Genomic DNA, 18098 nt, shown 5'->3' with positions numbered 1-18098 from the left:
AACAAAGGAAAATAGTAAATACATGATGTTGTGAATTAAACAAATTTATACTAATTCTCTCAGTAACTAAGATTTGTTAAAAAACTTCTCTTTTAAGGCATAACGAATAAGCTTACGCCACTTTCAATAATAACAGTTCACATTAAAATAAAAAACCATTAACATAACATAAACATTTTCATAAATATATTAAATATTTCATATAATTTGTAACAATATTTACACTTTAATTAAAATTCACAGTTCTATACATTACGGGGCTTTTCGCTTCTCTATGTTTATGCAGCATATTTTTAGGTTTTAAGAATTTTGTTCTTCTTGTCTTGTATATTATTAGAAAATTATAATTTTATAATACCGTAATATCTATTCCTGTGATTGCTTTATAAAATATCTATAATATTTTCTTACTAATTACATACTTAATATATTAATACCTTTACTTAAGCTAAACGTAATTTACATTTAAAATATTTTATTTGTTTTCTTTATTTTTTTTTTTTTGGAGTTTAAATATTTAATTAATTGTAGTTGTTAATTTTTGTATTGGTTTTTTTAATTATTTGTCATTTGGTAACGGGTTAAATCTAGTAAATGTTCATAGAGAAAGTCTTCATGGGGTGTTAAACCAATCATTATCCAGCCACAAATAGCACCAATGCTACGCGTCACCGATAAACTACTCCACACCGAAACGATACTATTGCTAAGCTGGAAAATGAGAAGGAAGAGAAAAGTGGTATTAGATTATAATGAAGAAAATTAATTTTGAAAGTAAAGTAACTAATAAAGAATTAAAGGATTTAGTTAAGCTAACATTTTACATTTTCCTAACACTTTCATATAGTATTTGGGAAAATATAAGGAGCACAAAATCAGAAGGTTGTTAATAGTACATGTTTAGTTTAATAGTTAGTTTCTCAACCAACTGGCTCATATTTTACCAATTTTATACGGTCTTGACTGAAAAACTCACTAAAAATGTCAACATTTCAAATGGTTTTGATAAATACTTCACAAAATACAACTATAAAAATTTCTTTAGCATACTTTAAGGAGTAACATATTTAAACAAATTAAAGTAAACCCCATTTTCAGGGACTTATTTTATTGGATTGAAATATATACTTACCATTTCTTCTTGCGTTAATGTTAAATTAGCATTATTATTAAAGTATAATTTGTCATCTATATTATCGGAACAGATTGTTAAGATTATTGTCGCTATATAAATCATTGCTATTATTAACCAACGAAATGATATTAATTCAGATGCATTTGATAAATTCCAACGACAAATGTCCATTCTGCAAGAAAAAAGAAAACACAATTTTTAATTAAATTAAATTACTGTTGAGAAAATGTCAAATAAATTAAAAACATTAAAAAAATGTAATGTCAACTAAAGTGACATTAATGGACAAAAATCTATACTGTTCAATCAGGTACCTTAAGGTCAAACATTAACCGAACATTGTCATAAGGTATTTCCTACATAGCTATGAAATATTTATTTAAATAACAAAAGAAAAATTATTTAAAAAGCGTTTATACAAATATTTTATATGTTTCAAAGAATGTATAAAAATAGAAAAATAGAAAAAAAAGATGTTCACAAATTTTAATATTTGACCTTTATGATGTATCAACATAAAAATAACACTGGCAATAAAAATAATTATATGTATATCTTTGACATTTTAAATGTTTTGGTAATCAAACCTATAGACATTTGTATTTAATTGCAATTTGTAAATGACATTTAAACGACTGCAGCCCACAGAAACTAATGAAATGCACAATTAGTTAGCTGATGTGTAGGAAATTCAATTGAAAATACCTACATACCGTGATACATACAAAACAGTTGGTCAAATAACGTCAAGTGTCAAATGTAGCAAAATAGTTTAATTAAATGCTGTTAGGTGTTAAACACCAAAAAAAAACTAACAGGATATTTATATTATCACATTAATGTCTATTATTAATTGTCATTACGTACATAAGATATATAAATAGAAGCGATTCTTAGTAAGATATTCAAAGTCAATGTAACAAATTCGCGCCAAATGTTATTGAATTTCCTTACTCATCTTGAGTATACTTGTTATCATAGTTCGATATTACTCATACGCACACATGGCACAGTAGAGCAGAATTAAAATATTTTGAGAAATAAATCTGCTATTTCTAACTGGCTGATATGTTTGCCATGAATTTTCACATAGTCATAGCAGGGTATAGCTAGAGTTTAATTTTTGACAACGGACCCCAAAGACACCCCAGGATCGACGCTGTGGCATGTCGAAGTAGTGTACCTGCGATATTAAAAAGTTCTAAACGCTTACGAATCTTAAATCAAATATTTGAATATATTCCTAAAGCCCTTAAGTAGACCATGCCTTGTGCTATTTATCTCTTACAGTTATTGCGCTAAACACATTTTAAAATAAAAATTTCCAAAATTTCAGCATAACTTGGCCTAGTTTTTTCATAACAAATTTTTACCGATTTCATTAGCTTCAAAAACAATACATTTTAAAAGTTCAAAAATAACACTAGTTCACAAATCAAACATTTTTGTTTGCTCATAGAATGAAACTTATATTTTTGAGAAGACCTAGGGACCCTAGCTAATTGAGCATTTTTTGTTTCCCACCTATACGTCAAAATTTTGAGATATATGGGTTTTAATTTTTCAACTGCCCTGAGTACTACTAATGCATACTGTAGTGTACCGAATTGTGATAATTAGGTATTTACATTGTTTTTGGGTACTCAACACTCTGGCGAATTCCAAAAAAAGTACATCTTTTTTGTAGATAAACGTTAATAAATCGCTATTTAATACAAAACTCTAAAGTAAAAACTATTTTAAAATGTCTTCTAGAAAGTGTAAAATAAACCCAGACCATTTTTGTGTTATTTGCGGAGAAATTATTCAGTTAAATCGAGGTTTTCCTTTAACACAAACACTGCAAAATGATTATTTACATTATTTTGGATTCCCCGTGTCAAATCAGGATAAAAAGTGGGTCCCTCATTCGATTTGCACAAATTATAGTGAATATATTCCAGGTAAAATTAACATTAACAAGTAAGAGTACTATATTCGGCCGTGCCGAATCTTAAATACCCTCCACCTAAATATGATGGTATAAAAGCTGAAATAATATAACAATTGTTAGAAAGACTAGTTTACGCAGAAGATATTTTATTTCAAATGTACAAAAAATTGTATCTAATTCAGCAATTTATAACTGAAATTCCTATTTTTTTTGTCATCTAAGTTTAATTTTTCTAAATATATAAATAGGTAACCGTAAACAGTTTGCTGGAACTGGGTTAAACGATCTACAATATCTGAGTGTCAAAGTGGCGCACAGTGGTATGAGAATAAAAAGAGGGAAATAAATCTGTAACTTCTAAACCCTTAGTCCGATTTTAATGAAATTTCACATACGCAAAGGGGAAGTGTTGTCGAGTTTAAGTCTGGACCTCAATTTATATACTTAATATGTTTGGATCAACATTTTTCCCTTTTAACCTCAAGTGAATAAACAGAGTATAAATAAAAAAGGGTATACAAATATATTTAGACAAATTTCAAAAAAAATTGGTTGGGGGACTTATGTGGGAGCTATGACCTATTATGATTCGATTGTCATAAAATATTTTTACGTGATTTTTATGTATTTATATGAGAGCTGTGGCCAATTATGGACCAATATTCACAAAATTCAGTATTATGATTTTTGAATACAAATTACTGATCTGTGTACTATTTTGGTTTAATATATGGATGATATGACCTATTATGGTCCTAAGTAGGCTATTAACAAGAGTGGACCTTATATGGGAGCTATGCCGAATTATGAACCAATATTTAAAAAATCTTGTAGTACGATTCTTGGATACAAATTACTGATCGGTGTAAAATTTTGGTTCAGTATAGATTTTTTTGGATATTTGTGAAGGTTAATGTGATTTCCTGAAGTGGTTCTTATATGGATGTTATGACCAATTATGGGCATATCATCATAAAATTTGTTACATCGATTTTTGTATATATTGAATAAATTTGTTTTGAATTTCAACCTGATAACTATTTGTAAGAAATTTATGAGGATTTTAGTGATTTTCGGGAGTGGACCTTATATGGGAGCTATGGTTAAATATGGACCGATATTCACAAAATCCAGAAGTATGATTACTGTATACAAATTACTGATCAGTGCGTACTTTCATTTTGATATCGATAGTTTTTAATATTTTTTAAGGTTAATATCTTTTTTCGGAAATGGGCCTTATAGGGGAGCTATGACCAATTATCGGCCAATCTTCGTAAAATGTGATACAGTGATATCTATTGATATGACTATAATTTTTGTCCAATTTTAGCATGATAAATGTATTTATAAGAGATTTATGAGTACTTAACTGATTTTTGGAAGTGGACCTTATATGGGAGCTATGGTCAAATATGGACCGATATTCACAAAATCCAGTAGTATGATTTCTAAATATAAACTACGGATGTGTGTGAAATTTTGTTTTGATATTGATATTTTTTAGACATTTATGTAGGTTATTGTGTTTTACGACAGTTGTCCTTATATGGGAGCTATAACCAATTATCGGCCGATGTTCATAGAATTAGGTACATCGATTTTGGTATATATGGGTATTATTTATGTCGAATTTGAACTTGATAGCGACATTGATAAGACATTTATGCTTATTTAAGTGATTTTCGGAAGTGTACTTTATATGTGGGCTATGGTCAAATATGGACCGATCCACGAAACATTTTGTAATATAATTTTTTTTACCACAAAACTTATTTTTGCTAAATTTTATATGGATATTCCTATTCTGTAGGCATTTATAGACCATAGAACCATATTTCGGGAAAAAATTTGTATGGGGGCTAAGAGAAATCTTGGACCGATTCTCAGTTTCACCAGAGTTACTCCTTTGATCATAGAAGTAACGAGTGCAAAATTTTATGATATTAGCTGCAATATATTTACAAAAAATGTCCAAAAAGATATGAAAATTATCAATTTTTTTTTAGGTTGTCCCACATTTTAATTCAAAACTTTGGTTCCACTGCACCGATTTCACTGATTTTCAATACCAAACTGCTTAGGACAATAATAAACATTTTTCTTGTAACTCTACTAAGTTTGTTTGCGTATTTTGGACGTGAGCGTGTTTTACATAGACGGACAGACGGTCAGACAGACGGACATGGCTCAATCGACTTAGAATTTCATAAGGATCAATAATATATATACTTTGTTGGGTCTCAGATGAATATTTCTCAATGTTACACACAGAATGACAAACTTATATATACCCTCATTCACCACTTATGGTGGTGGAGGGTATAAAAACATCAGTTTGGTTGACTCACAAAAAATAGTTTTGCCGCCACTCCACATTAAATTAGGTTTAATGAAAATTTTCATAAAAGCTTTGGATAAGACAAAACCAGCATTTCAATATTCATACAGCGTGTTCCCAAGTCTTTCTGAAGCCAATATAAAAGAAGGGATATTTGTGGGTCCTCAAATAAGAAAAATTTCGGGTGATACCAAATTTTAGTGTCTATTAACCGATGTTGAAAAAGCAGCATCGAATTCTATTTAACTTGTTGTTCAAGAATTTTTGAGGAATAAGAAGTTTTGAACTGATGGGTGTAAATATATCCCTCAAAATTTAGTTTTTACATTCTCATGTGGATTTTTTCCCGGAAAACCTCGGACAGATGAGTGACGAAAATAGAGAGCATTTCCATCAAGATTTGAAGTTTTTCGAGAGGAATTATCAAGGATTTTGGGATCACAATATGTTAGGAGACACTGTTGGAGTGTCGTGAGGTAGACAAATGAAAATAATTATAAAAACACTTCACTTTTAATTTTTTTGTCCTAATTTAATGTACATTTTTATATGTTTCGTTTTTAATAAATATCTCAAAAGTTTGACGTCCAGGATTTTTTTTTAATATTTTTTCCGAAGTTAGAAGACCTAAATACAGACCGCATATGCTTCAATTCATGAGCAAAAACCTTGTAAACTGGTGTAATCGATTTTAAATTTTAAAATTGAGAAATTTTCCAATTCTCGTATTAATTAACCAAAAACCCACTATAAATCTTTGCTTCCTCGAAAAAAGTTTCTTAATGAATTTATAATGGTTTTATATTTATTTGAAATGTATCTCAACGTGGAGAAGTTTAAAATATAAAACTCCTTCCAAAATTTAACTTATTTTTTACTGAAATTTTAAACTTCAGCTAATAAATCCAGAATTCCAAAGCTGGGATTCAAAACAACAACAACCGGTTTAGATACTGTGATATATTAAAAATGATTCATATTATGATTTCACCAGCCGCAAACCAAATGTAGAAAAAATTTCAATAAATGCCAATATTAGAATTTTCTGCATGTTTTCTGAAATTGTGGGATTACATTTTTACATTTGCTATATAAAACCGACATAAAAAATTGCGTTACTAATATACCATCTACCAAAATAATCAAAAATATTTTTTAAATTACAGTTCCTGAAAACAAAGGTTTACAAATGTACAATATTTTTATTATTTTCTTAAAGTTGCTATTACAAAGATAATCCAACATAATGTTCAATTTTTAATAGGCGTCTTTCACAGGTCCACATATCCAAAAATTTACAATTTTGGATTTTTTTTTAAATTTTTAGGAATTATTGGATTTTTTTATACAAATTGTTTTAAGTTTTATCAATGAATTTTTAGAAAAACATAGTCTATTTAAGCTTTATAAAATTTATCGAAGGCTTTAGCATATATTAAAATTCTGCCCACTATGCTTTGGAAAACACTTCTAATTACCATAATATCCTTATCTAATATTTTTCAATTCTACCACAATTTCAGCCCCAACAACCACAAATTACTATTCACTGTTACAGCCCTAAAATATGCTTTTAATTTTATTAAATAAATACAGCTAAAAGCAGCTACATATGAAAAACTAAAACCCAACCCTTGCCATTAAAGCATTTGTTTAATCTTTTTATGAAAACAACAGCAGAATTATTATATTTGATATTTACATATTTATTTATAAAAAAAAAATTATTTATTTTTCAACCCTGCTTTCAGTATATTGTAGGTGTTGCTTATGATGTTATCTAATTTTTACAACATGTCTAAAAATATATTTTAAAGTTACTTTTTTATTTTATTACGTATAATTTGTGGCATATACATGTAGTTGAAAAGAAATAAAACTTGCAGTTTTATATATAGTTTATAATTTTTTGATAGATTTTAATAAGATGTCAATGTCAATTTATGAGGGTTAAATATGTGCTTATGTCTACATGAAAATATATTGTATGTTTAATTGCAGTATACCAAACATTTTTATTTATTTTGTTATATTACTAACCTAGAAGTATACTCTAAAAAAAAGTATTATAATTAATTGCACACACTATGCAGTGAATTTGAATAATGCATGTCAAAATTTAAATGTCAGATGGTATTAACGTTATTACAGAAGTAAAGTAAATATAGCTATATTTATTTAAGTAATTGTCTCTTAGAAAGAATATTATCAGAAAAGGGTAGGGTTTGAAGTAGTGTTTATAAAAAATTAAAAAGTCTTTTTTTTATGAACACTACTGCAAACACAGAGTTCAATAAAAATTTAAGTGTTTTAAACTTTATTTATTCGACAATTTATAGTCAAAATTTCGAGACTTTTGATATGTTTAATTCTCTCACAAGGGTGTTGAATCCACACGGAACTCGTATATGTGAGAGAGTAATTTAAAAAATTGAGAGTCGGTCTACTTGGTATACTTTGTTACTAAATATATGCGGCATTTCAAGTGAACCAACTTTTGAAATCGATGTCTTCCGATAGGGATGAAATTTGCACCAAGGTAGTTCTATTGGATAGTAATTCAGACACAATTTTTCAACAAGATCGGTGGAGAACGCTCTGAGTTAGAGGGGGTCAATCATTTGACATTTTGGCCAAACAAGTGTTTTTTTATTATCCATTAACTTATTACCTTTTGTTCTTAGCCAAATGTGTCCCAAATAGTTTAGATAGAGCTTTCTTCAATCTTTCGACAAAAAATATTTAAAAAAAAAATAAAAAAATTTTAATATTTTTTTTTTCCGAAATCCAAAAATTTTGGGACTTTTTTTTACAAAATGGGCTCTTTTTTTCTTATTTAAAATAATGCTTAGATATTTTCCTTGAAGACCTATTTCGTCGCCTAGTGGGATGCGAGTTCGATATCTATCAAAATAGATGTTTTGTAACTCATTCATGAATGTGAGGTGGTTCTGACTTTACTCGTTCTAGAACTAAAAGGTCTTCCATTAAAGCATGTCATCTTTAAATTTAAATAAAACCAAATGTGTGTGGGATATCATCGATCAATTTGTTACTCATAACATCGTGCAAATGTCCGACGCGCCTTTCCTGGGTTACGCGCATCCGAAATGTCCCATATAAAGTTGAATTTGACCGATGACATGAGTCATGTTGGCTTTGAGGGCCGCTGTGTTTTGTGACTAAAAAGACTAACGGTGTCAAATCGCACGATATTGGTGGTCAGTTCACATCACCTCCTTGTGAGATTACCATGCCCTCAAATCGCTAGTGTAGAATGTGCAGTGTGGCATGTAGCACCGTCCTGTTATAACCACATGTCGTTGGTGTCCATATCGTTCAATTCAGGTAATCATCAACCTAAAGAGCTCGTCGTTGACGGTGATGACCTAACCAACGTCGTTATCAAAGAAATATGAACCAATGTGGCCGCCAGCCCAAAATCCACACCAAACAATGACTTTTTCTGGATGCATAGGATTATCTGGGTCTTATGTGGATTGGTATCGTCCAAAAATCGAAAAGATGTTACACAAAAACCTTTTTCCACCAAATTCCACTGCTTTAATCGCAACCCGAGAATTTCAGATTGTCATTTTGACAAATGTAAATTGTAATTTTAGTTTCAACATCAGATATTGGTTTTGTAACTGATTTTGTAACAACATTTGTCTGGGCCAGTTCAGTGATGAACATTTTCATAGAAAAATGGTTACAATGGAAAAATGTTTTGAAGGAAATGATACATATAATAAACATTATTTTAGAATATTGCTGGACACTTCAACGAGATACTGAGTTCTCTTTCTGGATCATATAAAAGTTGTATATAAGTAGTCCCGAAGAATATTTTTTTCTAGAAGAGAAAAAATATATGGGCTTTTTTGGAAAAAAACTTAAAAAATACAGCCCACTTTTTATAGAGTCGAGAGAACTGTTATAAATTTTTTTATTTTATTTAGAATTTTACCATCAATATAGCTGATATTTAAAATAAAATTGGACCACAAAAAGATCGAGCAAATTAAAAAAAATAAATCAATAAACCTAAATATCTCTTCAACTAATGGAGATAAGCTCACGTGTAAGTATATTTTTTGTAGACATTCCCAAGGACTATTTATATTTTAAATTTCAGTTCAACATATCAACTTAAAAACTCCTCAGCTCCAACCACGTGGAATTTCGTAACAATATCTCTAATAGTTCCCGAGATTTATTTCCAAAAAAAAAAACGTATATAAGCAACTGTGCACCGCACAGTGGTATAAGAAAAAAAAGAGGGAAATAAATCTGTAACTTCTAAACCCTTAGTCCAATTTAAACGAAATTACACATGCGCAAAGAGGAAGTGTTGTCGGGTTTAAGTTTTGAACTCGAACCTCATGACCCCACCACGAGCGGCGTCAGGGGTCCCTAAAGTTGGACACCTCGGATATATTCAATTTTAAAAATGATCATATTTCTTCGTTTGTGTTCCTATTTCAAAACACTTACATATATAAAATCTTCTCATCGAGCTATCAATTATCTTCTATAGCTTAGGAAATATTCGCATTTGAAAATTAAATTTTCAACATTTTTACCCACCCTACTCCAGTTTTTTTTGATGACCGCGGTTCCAAATATTTCCCGATTTTCTCCACTTTTTTGTATAGTATTAACAACAGATGTATATATCAAACAAAGAAAGAATTGGTTAAAAGTCCAGAGTCCAACGTTACATGCATTTGAATTTAAAAAAATAAAAAAAGGCGATTTTTCGCTATTTTTTGGGGAAAAAAGTACTTTTATTCTTTTTAATCTATTTAAAAATTTTCTAAGAGGATGTATAATGAGTTTGTACTTTTTGAAAAGCTAACTTTACATCAAACATTTTAAATGAAAAAAAAAAATATAATTTTTGGGAATTGCGAGATTCCTGATTACAAATTTCAAAATTTGTTTTCATTTTTCCATTTCCAATAAAAAAATCTATATAAGTATAAAATTTCATTACAAAATATTCATAAATAAAAATTTTATTTCAATTTGAAAAATTTGTATCTATGCCAAAACTCATTAAAAAGCATTTTTTGTCATATTTTTCAAAAAAGTATTCCATGAATTTGTCAATTGTCAAAAGTTATATACATTATTGGAAAGTAGACAATAATAATACAGATAATTTACCTAAATAAAGGTGTAATCCTGTTTTTTACCTCAACTCAAGATTTCGGAGGTGTTTAGTAAATTTCAAAAACAGATTATTCTTGTACTCGCCAGAAAAGTAATATCACTTCCCAGGCATATCACTTTTTTGTATCACTGTATAATATTTATTAAAAAAAATTCAATTATGAATTTATATTACTGAGAATAACTATTCCAAATTTAAAATGAATGAATGTTTCATAACTAAACATATGTATATATAACTATTCCAATGTATCTAACATAATCCCCATCTTAGAAAATTTCTATGCACACATCTGTTTTACAGGTAAATTCTTTAAGTCTTAATAAAAAAATCCCATTTACATATTTCACTCTAATTTTATTGTGTAGGTTTAATCTTATAATAACGTATTTTTTCTTTATTTTTTTTTTTAAATTCCTATAAATAAGTTTTTGTATTTCGTGTAGGTTTTTTTCTGAAAAGTTCGTAAATATATACGTAACCATACACCAAGTAATATTGCGCCCAGTTTCACAATTTCAACATACAGCACTCACCCATCATCATCAGTTTCTAGTCATCATCATATTCTAGCCAGTTTTTCTTCACAAGATAAAAAATGTTTAAATAAAATAAAATAGAAAAAAAAAACACAAAATCTTTCAAATGTTATTCCTTTGGTAACATTTGACATTTAAAAAAGTGTTTTGTGTTGTTTTATTTTTTCTTCTTCCATAACTGTATTATAATGGTATTACCACCAACATCATGGTCTCCACTTGTCTCCTCCTTAGTTATAAACAATTTTTGTATATACATATATTTTTGTATTCTCTTTAAGGATTTTGTTTTTTATTATATATTTTTTTTCTATAAAAGTGTGACATTTACAGTAAACTGCAAAATAAAATAAAAAATCAACTATAAAAACCATTGTATTTTGCAGAAGTATCTGTTGCAGAGTGTTTCTTACATATTTATATACATATTTTATTTATTCTTTTGTCTTTGCTTAAATGACTGTGTAAAGTTCACCGAAAATAAATAATAAAACAATCTGTGGAGTGGTCTTTTGATATTGATGTAAATGAAGAACATGTCATATGCAATTTAATTTAAATTCAGAAAAATAGTCTGCAGAAGATAACTGAATGGTTAAGACTTCTTCTGTATTGTGCTGCTTTATTATTTTTTGAATCTAAATAGTTTTATATAGATTTATAACATCATAATTTGTACTGAACTGCACAACTATACCCGTTATATAGAGGTTATTTTATCGATTTTCAATGTAGCCACTAGATCGTGTTCTTTTTCCCAAATAATATCTTTATGGATGGTTTTATATCGTATACAGGCAATTCCATGTCATCGTACGTGACGCCTATAGAGTGGAAAGGATTTTGAGGTACAAGTAGAAATATGCGAAAATTTGCAAATCGTGAGACACGTTATGTTTTCTTTTATTTTCTTACAATAAACCAAATATTTTTCCTTTACAATCTGTCATATTTAAATAAAAACAATCTTTGGATGATTTTTTAATAAATAAAATTTAATATCGTACGTGACAGATTTTTCTCTTATAGTAAAACAATATATATTCTGTAAATATACTTATTAGAGTTCGTTAGTGACCAGGCAACTGACCAGTAGAGTGTCCCAAAAATTTTTTTTTTTTTGGAATTTCGGAACGCATACCCTCTAATTTGTTTATATATATAAAACTATAGTTAAATATGAAATTTTGTCTTTCTATCATGATTGCAACCAGTGCCGACTTGCGATTTAGTTTTGTGGTGCATTTACAAGGGGAAAAAATGCATTTTTTTCAGTTTTTGTAAAAATTTTGCCATTAAATAATTATTTTTGCAATTTAATTTAAAAGAATCGGTAAGTGCACGTAATTGTCGTTCTAATAAGATATAAACCACAAAAATTGGTTAAAAAGTGTTAAAGTTATTAAAAAATAGCCAGGCCATTAACGTGTCTCAGCCCACTAGAACAAGAAACGTAGGAACAAAATAAACATATTTTGAGAAATATTAAAATAAGAGCTCATTTTTACTTAAAATATATCCATATTTACTTGTATATGAGTTTTTGTCGTCGTAGGATACCGTTAACCTATAAAAAAATTTTTTTTTTTAACGGCAGTTTCAAAACTCCAATTTCAAATTTTTAAAAATTTTGTTAAACAAATTTAAAAATTTTTTGATCATCACTTGGGGATTTATTGACAACATAATAGGGAATAAAAATGTGAAAAAAGTATGTCAATACCTCCAATAGTTTTTCCGTACCTGCGATTTAAATTTTGCGATTTTCGAGAAAAACTAATTTTTTTGACATATTTTGCGAATGAGCCGAATTTCCTTATTGTTATGATTTTTAAATCGCATGTTGACAATAAATCCCCAAGTGATGATCAAAAAATTCTGAAATTTGTTTAACAAAATTTTTAAAAATTTGAAATTGGATTTTTGAAACTTCCGTTAAAAAAAATATTTTTTTAAGTAAAAATTAAGTAAAAATAAGCTCTTATTTTAATATTTCTCAAAATATGTTAATTTTGTTCCTACATTTCTTGTTCTAGTGGCCTGAGACAGGTTAATGGACTGGCGAAATTTTAATAACTTTAACATTTTTTAACCAATTTTTGTTTTTTATGTCCTATTAGAACGACAATTACGTACACATTTCGATTATTTTAAATTAACTTGCAAAAGTAATTACAAAACTAAATCGCAAGTCGGCACGGGTTGCATATTTAACTATAGTTTTATATATATATATAAAAATTAGAGGGTATGCGTTCCGAAATTAAAAAAAAAAAAATTTTGGGACACTCTACTGACCAGGTTACCTGGTCACTAATATTTTTCATTTTTCTGAAGGTTTTTGCGTAAATAAAAATAATGGCGTCTTATTTTTTGGAAAATTTTCACTCCTTGTGTTGGTTCAACGCACCTAAAGATGCGGATTTTGAGCACATTTCCCTGTAGAGAAAAAACGGTTGAATATATTACAACTCTCTATAGCTCTTGAATATATTACAAATCCATTCTGTTATATGGGTGCGAAACATGGTTCCTTACAAGGGAAATAGTTCAAAAATTGCAGACATTCATCAATAGATGTTTCCGCAATATTTTAAGAATATTGTGGCCTCAAAGAATAACGAAAGACAATTTGCTATCAAGAACTAACCAAAGAAAGGATGAAAATGAGATAAATAAGCGTAAATATAGTTGGCTGGGTCACACTCTAAGAAAGGAACAGTCTGAGGTCCCACATGCGGCACTTGCGTGGAACCCTCAGGGATTTCGAAACGTTGGACGACCAATAATATCATGGAGAAATACTGTAGCTAAGGAGACTAGGAAATCCTACGGCCAGTTAGGATTTCCTAGTCCTAGTGGTTAAGGAGGGTATATATAGGTTTATCCTTTGTTTGTGGACAGAAGCCAGCATGTTCTGGTATAAGATCGGTGGTTAAAACTCCAATTGCTGCAATCTGTAAGGCTACATTTTTTAAGGGTTATTAACTATCACAGCTTCCTAAAGATGCACAGTGGGGCGGAATCAAAATTTTTGGAAATAAATCCCTATCGGGATAAAGTTTGAGTAGAGCGTAAACAAGGAGAATTCGAGTTCAAGTTATTAAAATGGAACCTACAAATGTTCCAGGGGCGGCTTTATAGGGACTCAAAGTAGGGTACCTTAGAAATGTAAAATTTTTAAACACGTGCCATTTTTTTGTTTCCCATCCGATTTCAATATTGGGCCACATATTCTAAAATCCCAAAGCTGGGATCAAAAAACGGATCCCACTATTAATCCCCAGCACCGAAGGAAATGTGGACCCTATGAGCAAATTTGTAAAATATACCATTTTTGGGCCATGACGGCTATGTATGTCTGCAAAAGGGCCATAGCCACGAGAAGGAGTATTAGACCCTCGAATGAGAACGGGCTAGTCGACACGGTTTAGTTTTTATAGGAGTTATCTAAATGACGAGGAGGAAGATTCCATCATACACTTCTTCTGCAACTGCCCGGCACTGGTTGATCTGCGTGCCAGGCTTTTAGGGACACGACCCTTTAGCAACCTCTCTGAATTAACTGGGAACGAATTAAGGTGTACAGATGCCTTTATTAGAAAAAGCGAATGGTTAATTATACCGAGCATGAAAATGACACCTCATAGTGAACCCGTATCAGCCGCATTATGGTCAGCTCTGTCTTAATTTCTTCTCTACTCTACATCCTCCAACTTCTATTTAAAAATTTTCTTAATAACCCTACTGTCACTAAACTTATCGCCATCCCTCTTCCTTTCACTTATCTCAATCTTCTCTTCTTAATTTTTTTCTCTTCCTCAAGCAACACAAAAGGAACAATCAATGGACCCACGAGAGCTTTACATAAGACGAAAGGCTTTGGACTTCTGTCTGTGTACCTAACCTAACCTACCATCTTTAAACAAATATGTATTTAGGGCCTGGCTCACTAAATGCGAATGAACATTTTCTTTCTTATTTTATATTGAAAACAAAAATAAATTTGAATTTTTTTAATGTTTTCAATATAAAATAAGAAAGCAAATGTTCGTTTGTATTTAGTGAGCCAGGCCCTTAAAACTACAAGGTCTGTAGGGAAGTATAAACCCACTTTAAGGAATCTTCTACGCCAAGTCCTACTTATGGCAATATGATTTGGTTCTCTGTCATTTTGTAGTTTTCTGACAGCCATATTTCCTTCAAACGTTAATTTTATTAAATTATTTTACAGGTTAAAAGCTTCCTTTTTAGATTTTCTACGATGGAAATCCTAAGGCCACCTCAACAGTAATCTGCCACTATATGTTCATCACCTTTTAAATCTCTTTTAAATATTGATGGAAACGTTTTCCTTGTTCCTTGTTATACAACCCAAGGTTTTCAGAAAACTTTTCTAAATGACACTATCTGCACAGTGTACTTTTATGTTCATATAACTAATATCTCGTAATTTTCAGCCTTCTGATTTCCTAAAAAAATTTCACAACTGTAACAAAACATTCTCAAATCATTCATTGAATGTATGATATCGTTGCCTTTCATTAAAAGGCCCACAAATAGGCCATCAACAATACCAGCTTTTAGTTTTTTTGTAATTAAACCTGGAAACCTTTTTCAAAGAAGGCAAAACATGAACCAGTTTTATCGACATTTACATACCGCACTGTGGTTCCAAATGAAAATCTAGGTGGACAAAATTCTGAAAATCGGTATCTTCAGAATTTGGAAAAACTAAGTTGGACATTTCGTTTTCTCGACAGAAGCGCTAGAAGTTCAACAAATTTTGAATCATATTTTCGTTAATTTTTTTTAATATTTTACTGCTTTACTAAATTAGATATATCTCAATGGTTTTAATATATAGAAATTCATACTTCAAAACATAGATAAACATTGATATAGGCTTTTATTAAATGTATATCTTATATTTATGGGCCTCTCCATTTTCCTGTTATATTCCTTTAAACTTGGTTCTCAAATATATTGATATTTTTTTTTCTAAGAATGTTATATAGCTTGCCAAAAAAAAAGACCGTCGAAGCCCGTCCAAAGACTATATACATCATTTAAAGAAACTTCTGGGGAATGTCTTTGTAAAAAAAATTGTAGCCGCCAGCACCCGCCGAAATTCTTTTTTTTTAATTTTAACGGAATGGATTTTTTAGAAATATTTCTTTATTTATTATTGATTTTTATATATCTAGACCCTACTGTAACTTGAAAAAAAAGTTTATATTGATCTTTTAAAGATTTTTCTGGAATCCGAGATACCAATTCTATATAAAAAGATCACCAAATAATTTTGTACACCTAGATTTTGATTTGGAAACACAGTGTACCGCCACGATTTTATTAGATAATAGAAACACAACTGAAACTAGTACATATTTTAACTTAGCCCATATACAAATATCTGGAAAAATTTTGAAACCGGTAGGGATTATTCCATGGTTTCACATAATTCAAATGCAAATATTCTCACGAAATAAGACTTTAGAAAATAACCCTGTAACCTACACATAACGTAGGGCGTTTATTATTATATTAAATTAAAGCATACTTATAGGCATAATGTTAGTAAAACACGTTACTAGCCAGTAAATTCATTTTAAATTACTTAATTTTGGCATGCAATGTCACAAATTAAAAACAAAAAAAAACTTGATTTAAATTTAACTAACATTATTAACCTTAGCAATGAAGTTTTTCACGGCCACTTTATATATGCATGTGTAGCATACATAAATATTTAGAAGAAATATTTAGAAAAATTGGTTCTAAAAATAAATTTAAAAACAAACACATGTGGTCAAATTAAACAATCAACTTCTTTTTATCTAAATAAGTAGCATTTTGATTAATTACCCACAAAATAACTAATTTAGTTATATTTCCCTTTCAAACGATTAACCCAATTAAATGTTTAATTTTGTTCCTACTAGTGATTTAAATAACCGAATAACCTTGTTAGTAAAGAAACATATCACATGAAATCAATACTATTAAGTACATAAATAACTTTTGAGGTCAATGTGTTCTTAAGTCTAGAAACGTTTGAATTTTCATTTTTTTTTTTTTTGTTTTTCTCTTCCTCTACTAGATAAATAAATACATTTAAGCACGCTAAGGTCATACTAAATGACTAGAAAAAGTACGGAATAAGTATTTCTAACAAAATGAAAATTACAACAAAAAAAAATAAAAAATATATCTATGTATGGATTATAATCAAACAATAGACAAAACAAAGGTCTTTTGCAGCCAACTAAGGTTTCTTTTCTATATGAATAAATAAATTTCTCAAAGGAAAATGAAAACAAAAACATAAAATTTATATGTATGTTTTATATTATTTTTAATTACACTTACCGATCCAAGACAGACACCATACATATAATGGCCAAGCAATAGAATGCATTTATATAATAGTTGGCAAATGAGGCATATTCCGTTCTAACCACTGAGGGCCCCGCAGTTGATGCCATCTCATCGAGATCAGTTTTTATTGTGACAATCGTTGGCTGGGCTGTTGTGGCTATTGCTTCCATTGGTGTTGTCTCGCCAGCAAGACTACTTAATGCTTTCGACCATTCCATGGGATGAGTACTTAAGACGAATAGTAAATGAGCCAAGGCTAGACCAGCTAGTAGACCATGGCATATATTGGAAATTAATAACCAAATTCGTTGAGTTACACAGGCCAGTTGTATGTTGGTGGTGATTTCTTGTCTAGAATAAAATAAAAAAATATTTTAACATTAAAAATGTTTTTCTCTGTTTTATTTCAATTTAAAGTTATCCGCCTCTATAAAAAAATACCATTTAGTTAAAATTAATTGAGCTTAATTTACTACTTCCAGAGAAACTGTCTATATGAAAATCACAGTGTTGAAGAAAATCTATGACATTCCCAAGATCACATGCAGTGATCATTGTAAAATCTCGATGAAGCCTATCTATGATAGAAA

At 29.5% G+C, this 18098-nt stretch overlaps 1 protein-coding gene across 1 annotated transcript in view; it reads right to left on the bottom strand.

Moving 5' to 3' along the window:
- Nucleotides 1-509: 509 nt before the first annotated feature.
- Nucleotides 510-18098, bottom strand: part of LOC135954665 (uncharacterized) — a 57588-nt gene continuing 39999 nt past the window's right edge. The window contains exons 3-5 of the mRNA XM_065504881.1: nt 17500-17859; nt 1133-1307; nt 510-711 (exon numbers count right to left, since the gene is read on the bottom strand). Coding sequence (XP_065360953.1) covers nt 556-711; nt 1133-1307; nt 17500-17859 — 691 coding nt within the window. The 3' untranslated portion in view covers nt 510-555. The remainder of the gene's footprint in view (nt 712-1132; nt 1308-17499; nt 17860-18098) is intronic.

Source organism: Calliphora vicina, chromosome 3 (genome assembly GCF_958450345.1).
Source record: "Calliphora vicina chromosome 3, idCalVici1.1, whole genome shotgun sequence".
NCBI lineage: Eukaryota > Metazoa > Arthropoda > Insecta > Diptera > Calliphoridae > Calliphora > Calliphora vicina.
The sequence above is the reverse complement of the archived record's forward strand: the minus strand, read 5'-3'. Positions and strand labels throughout refer to the sequence as shown.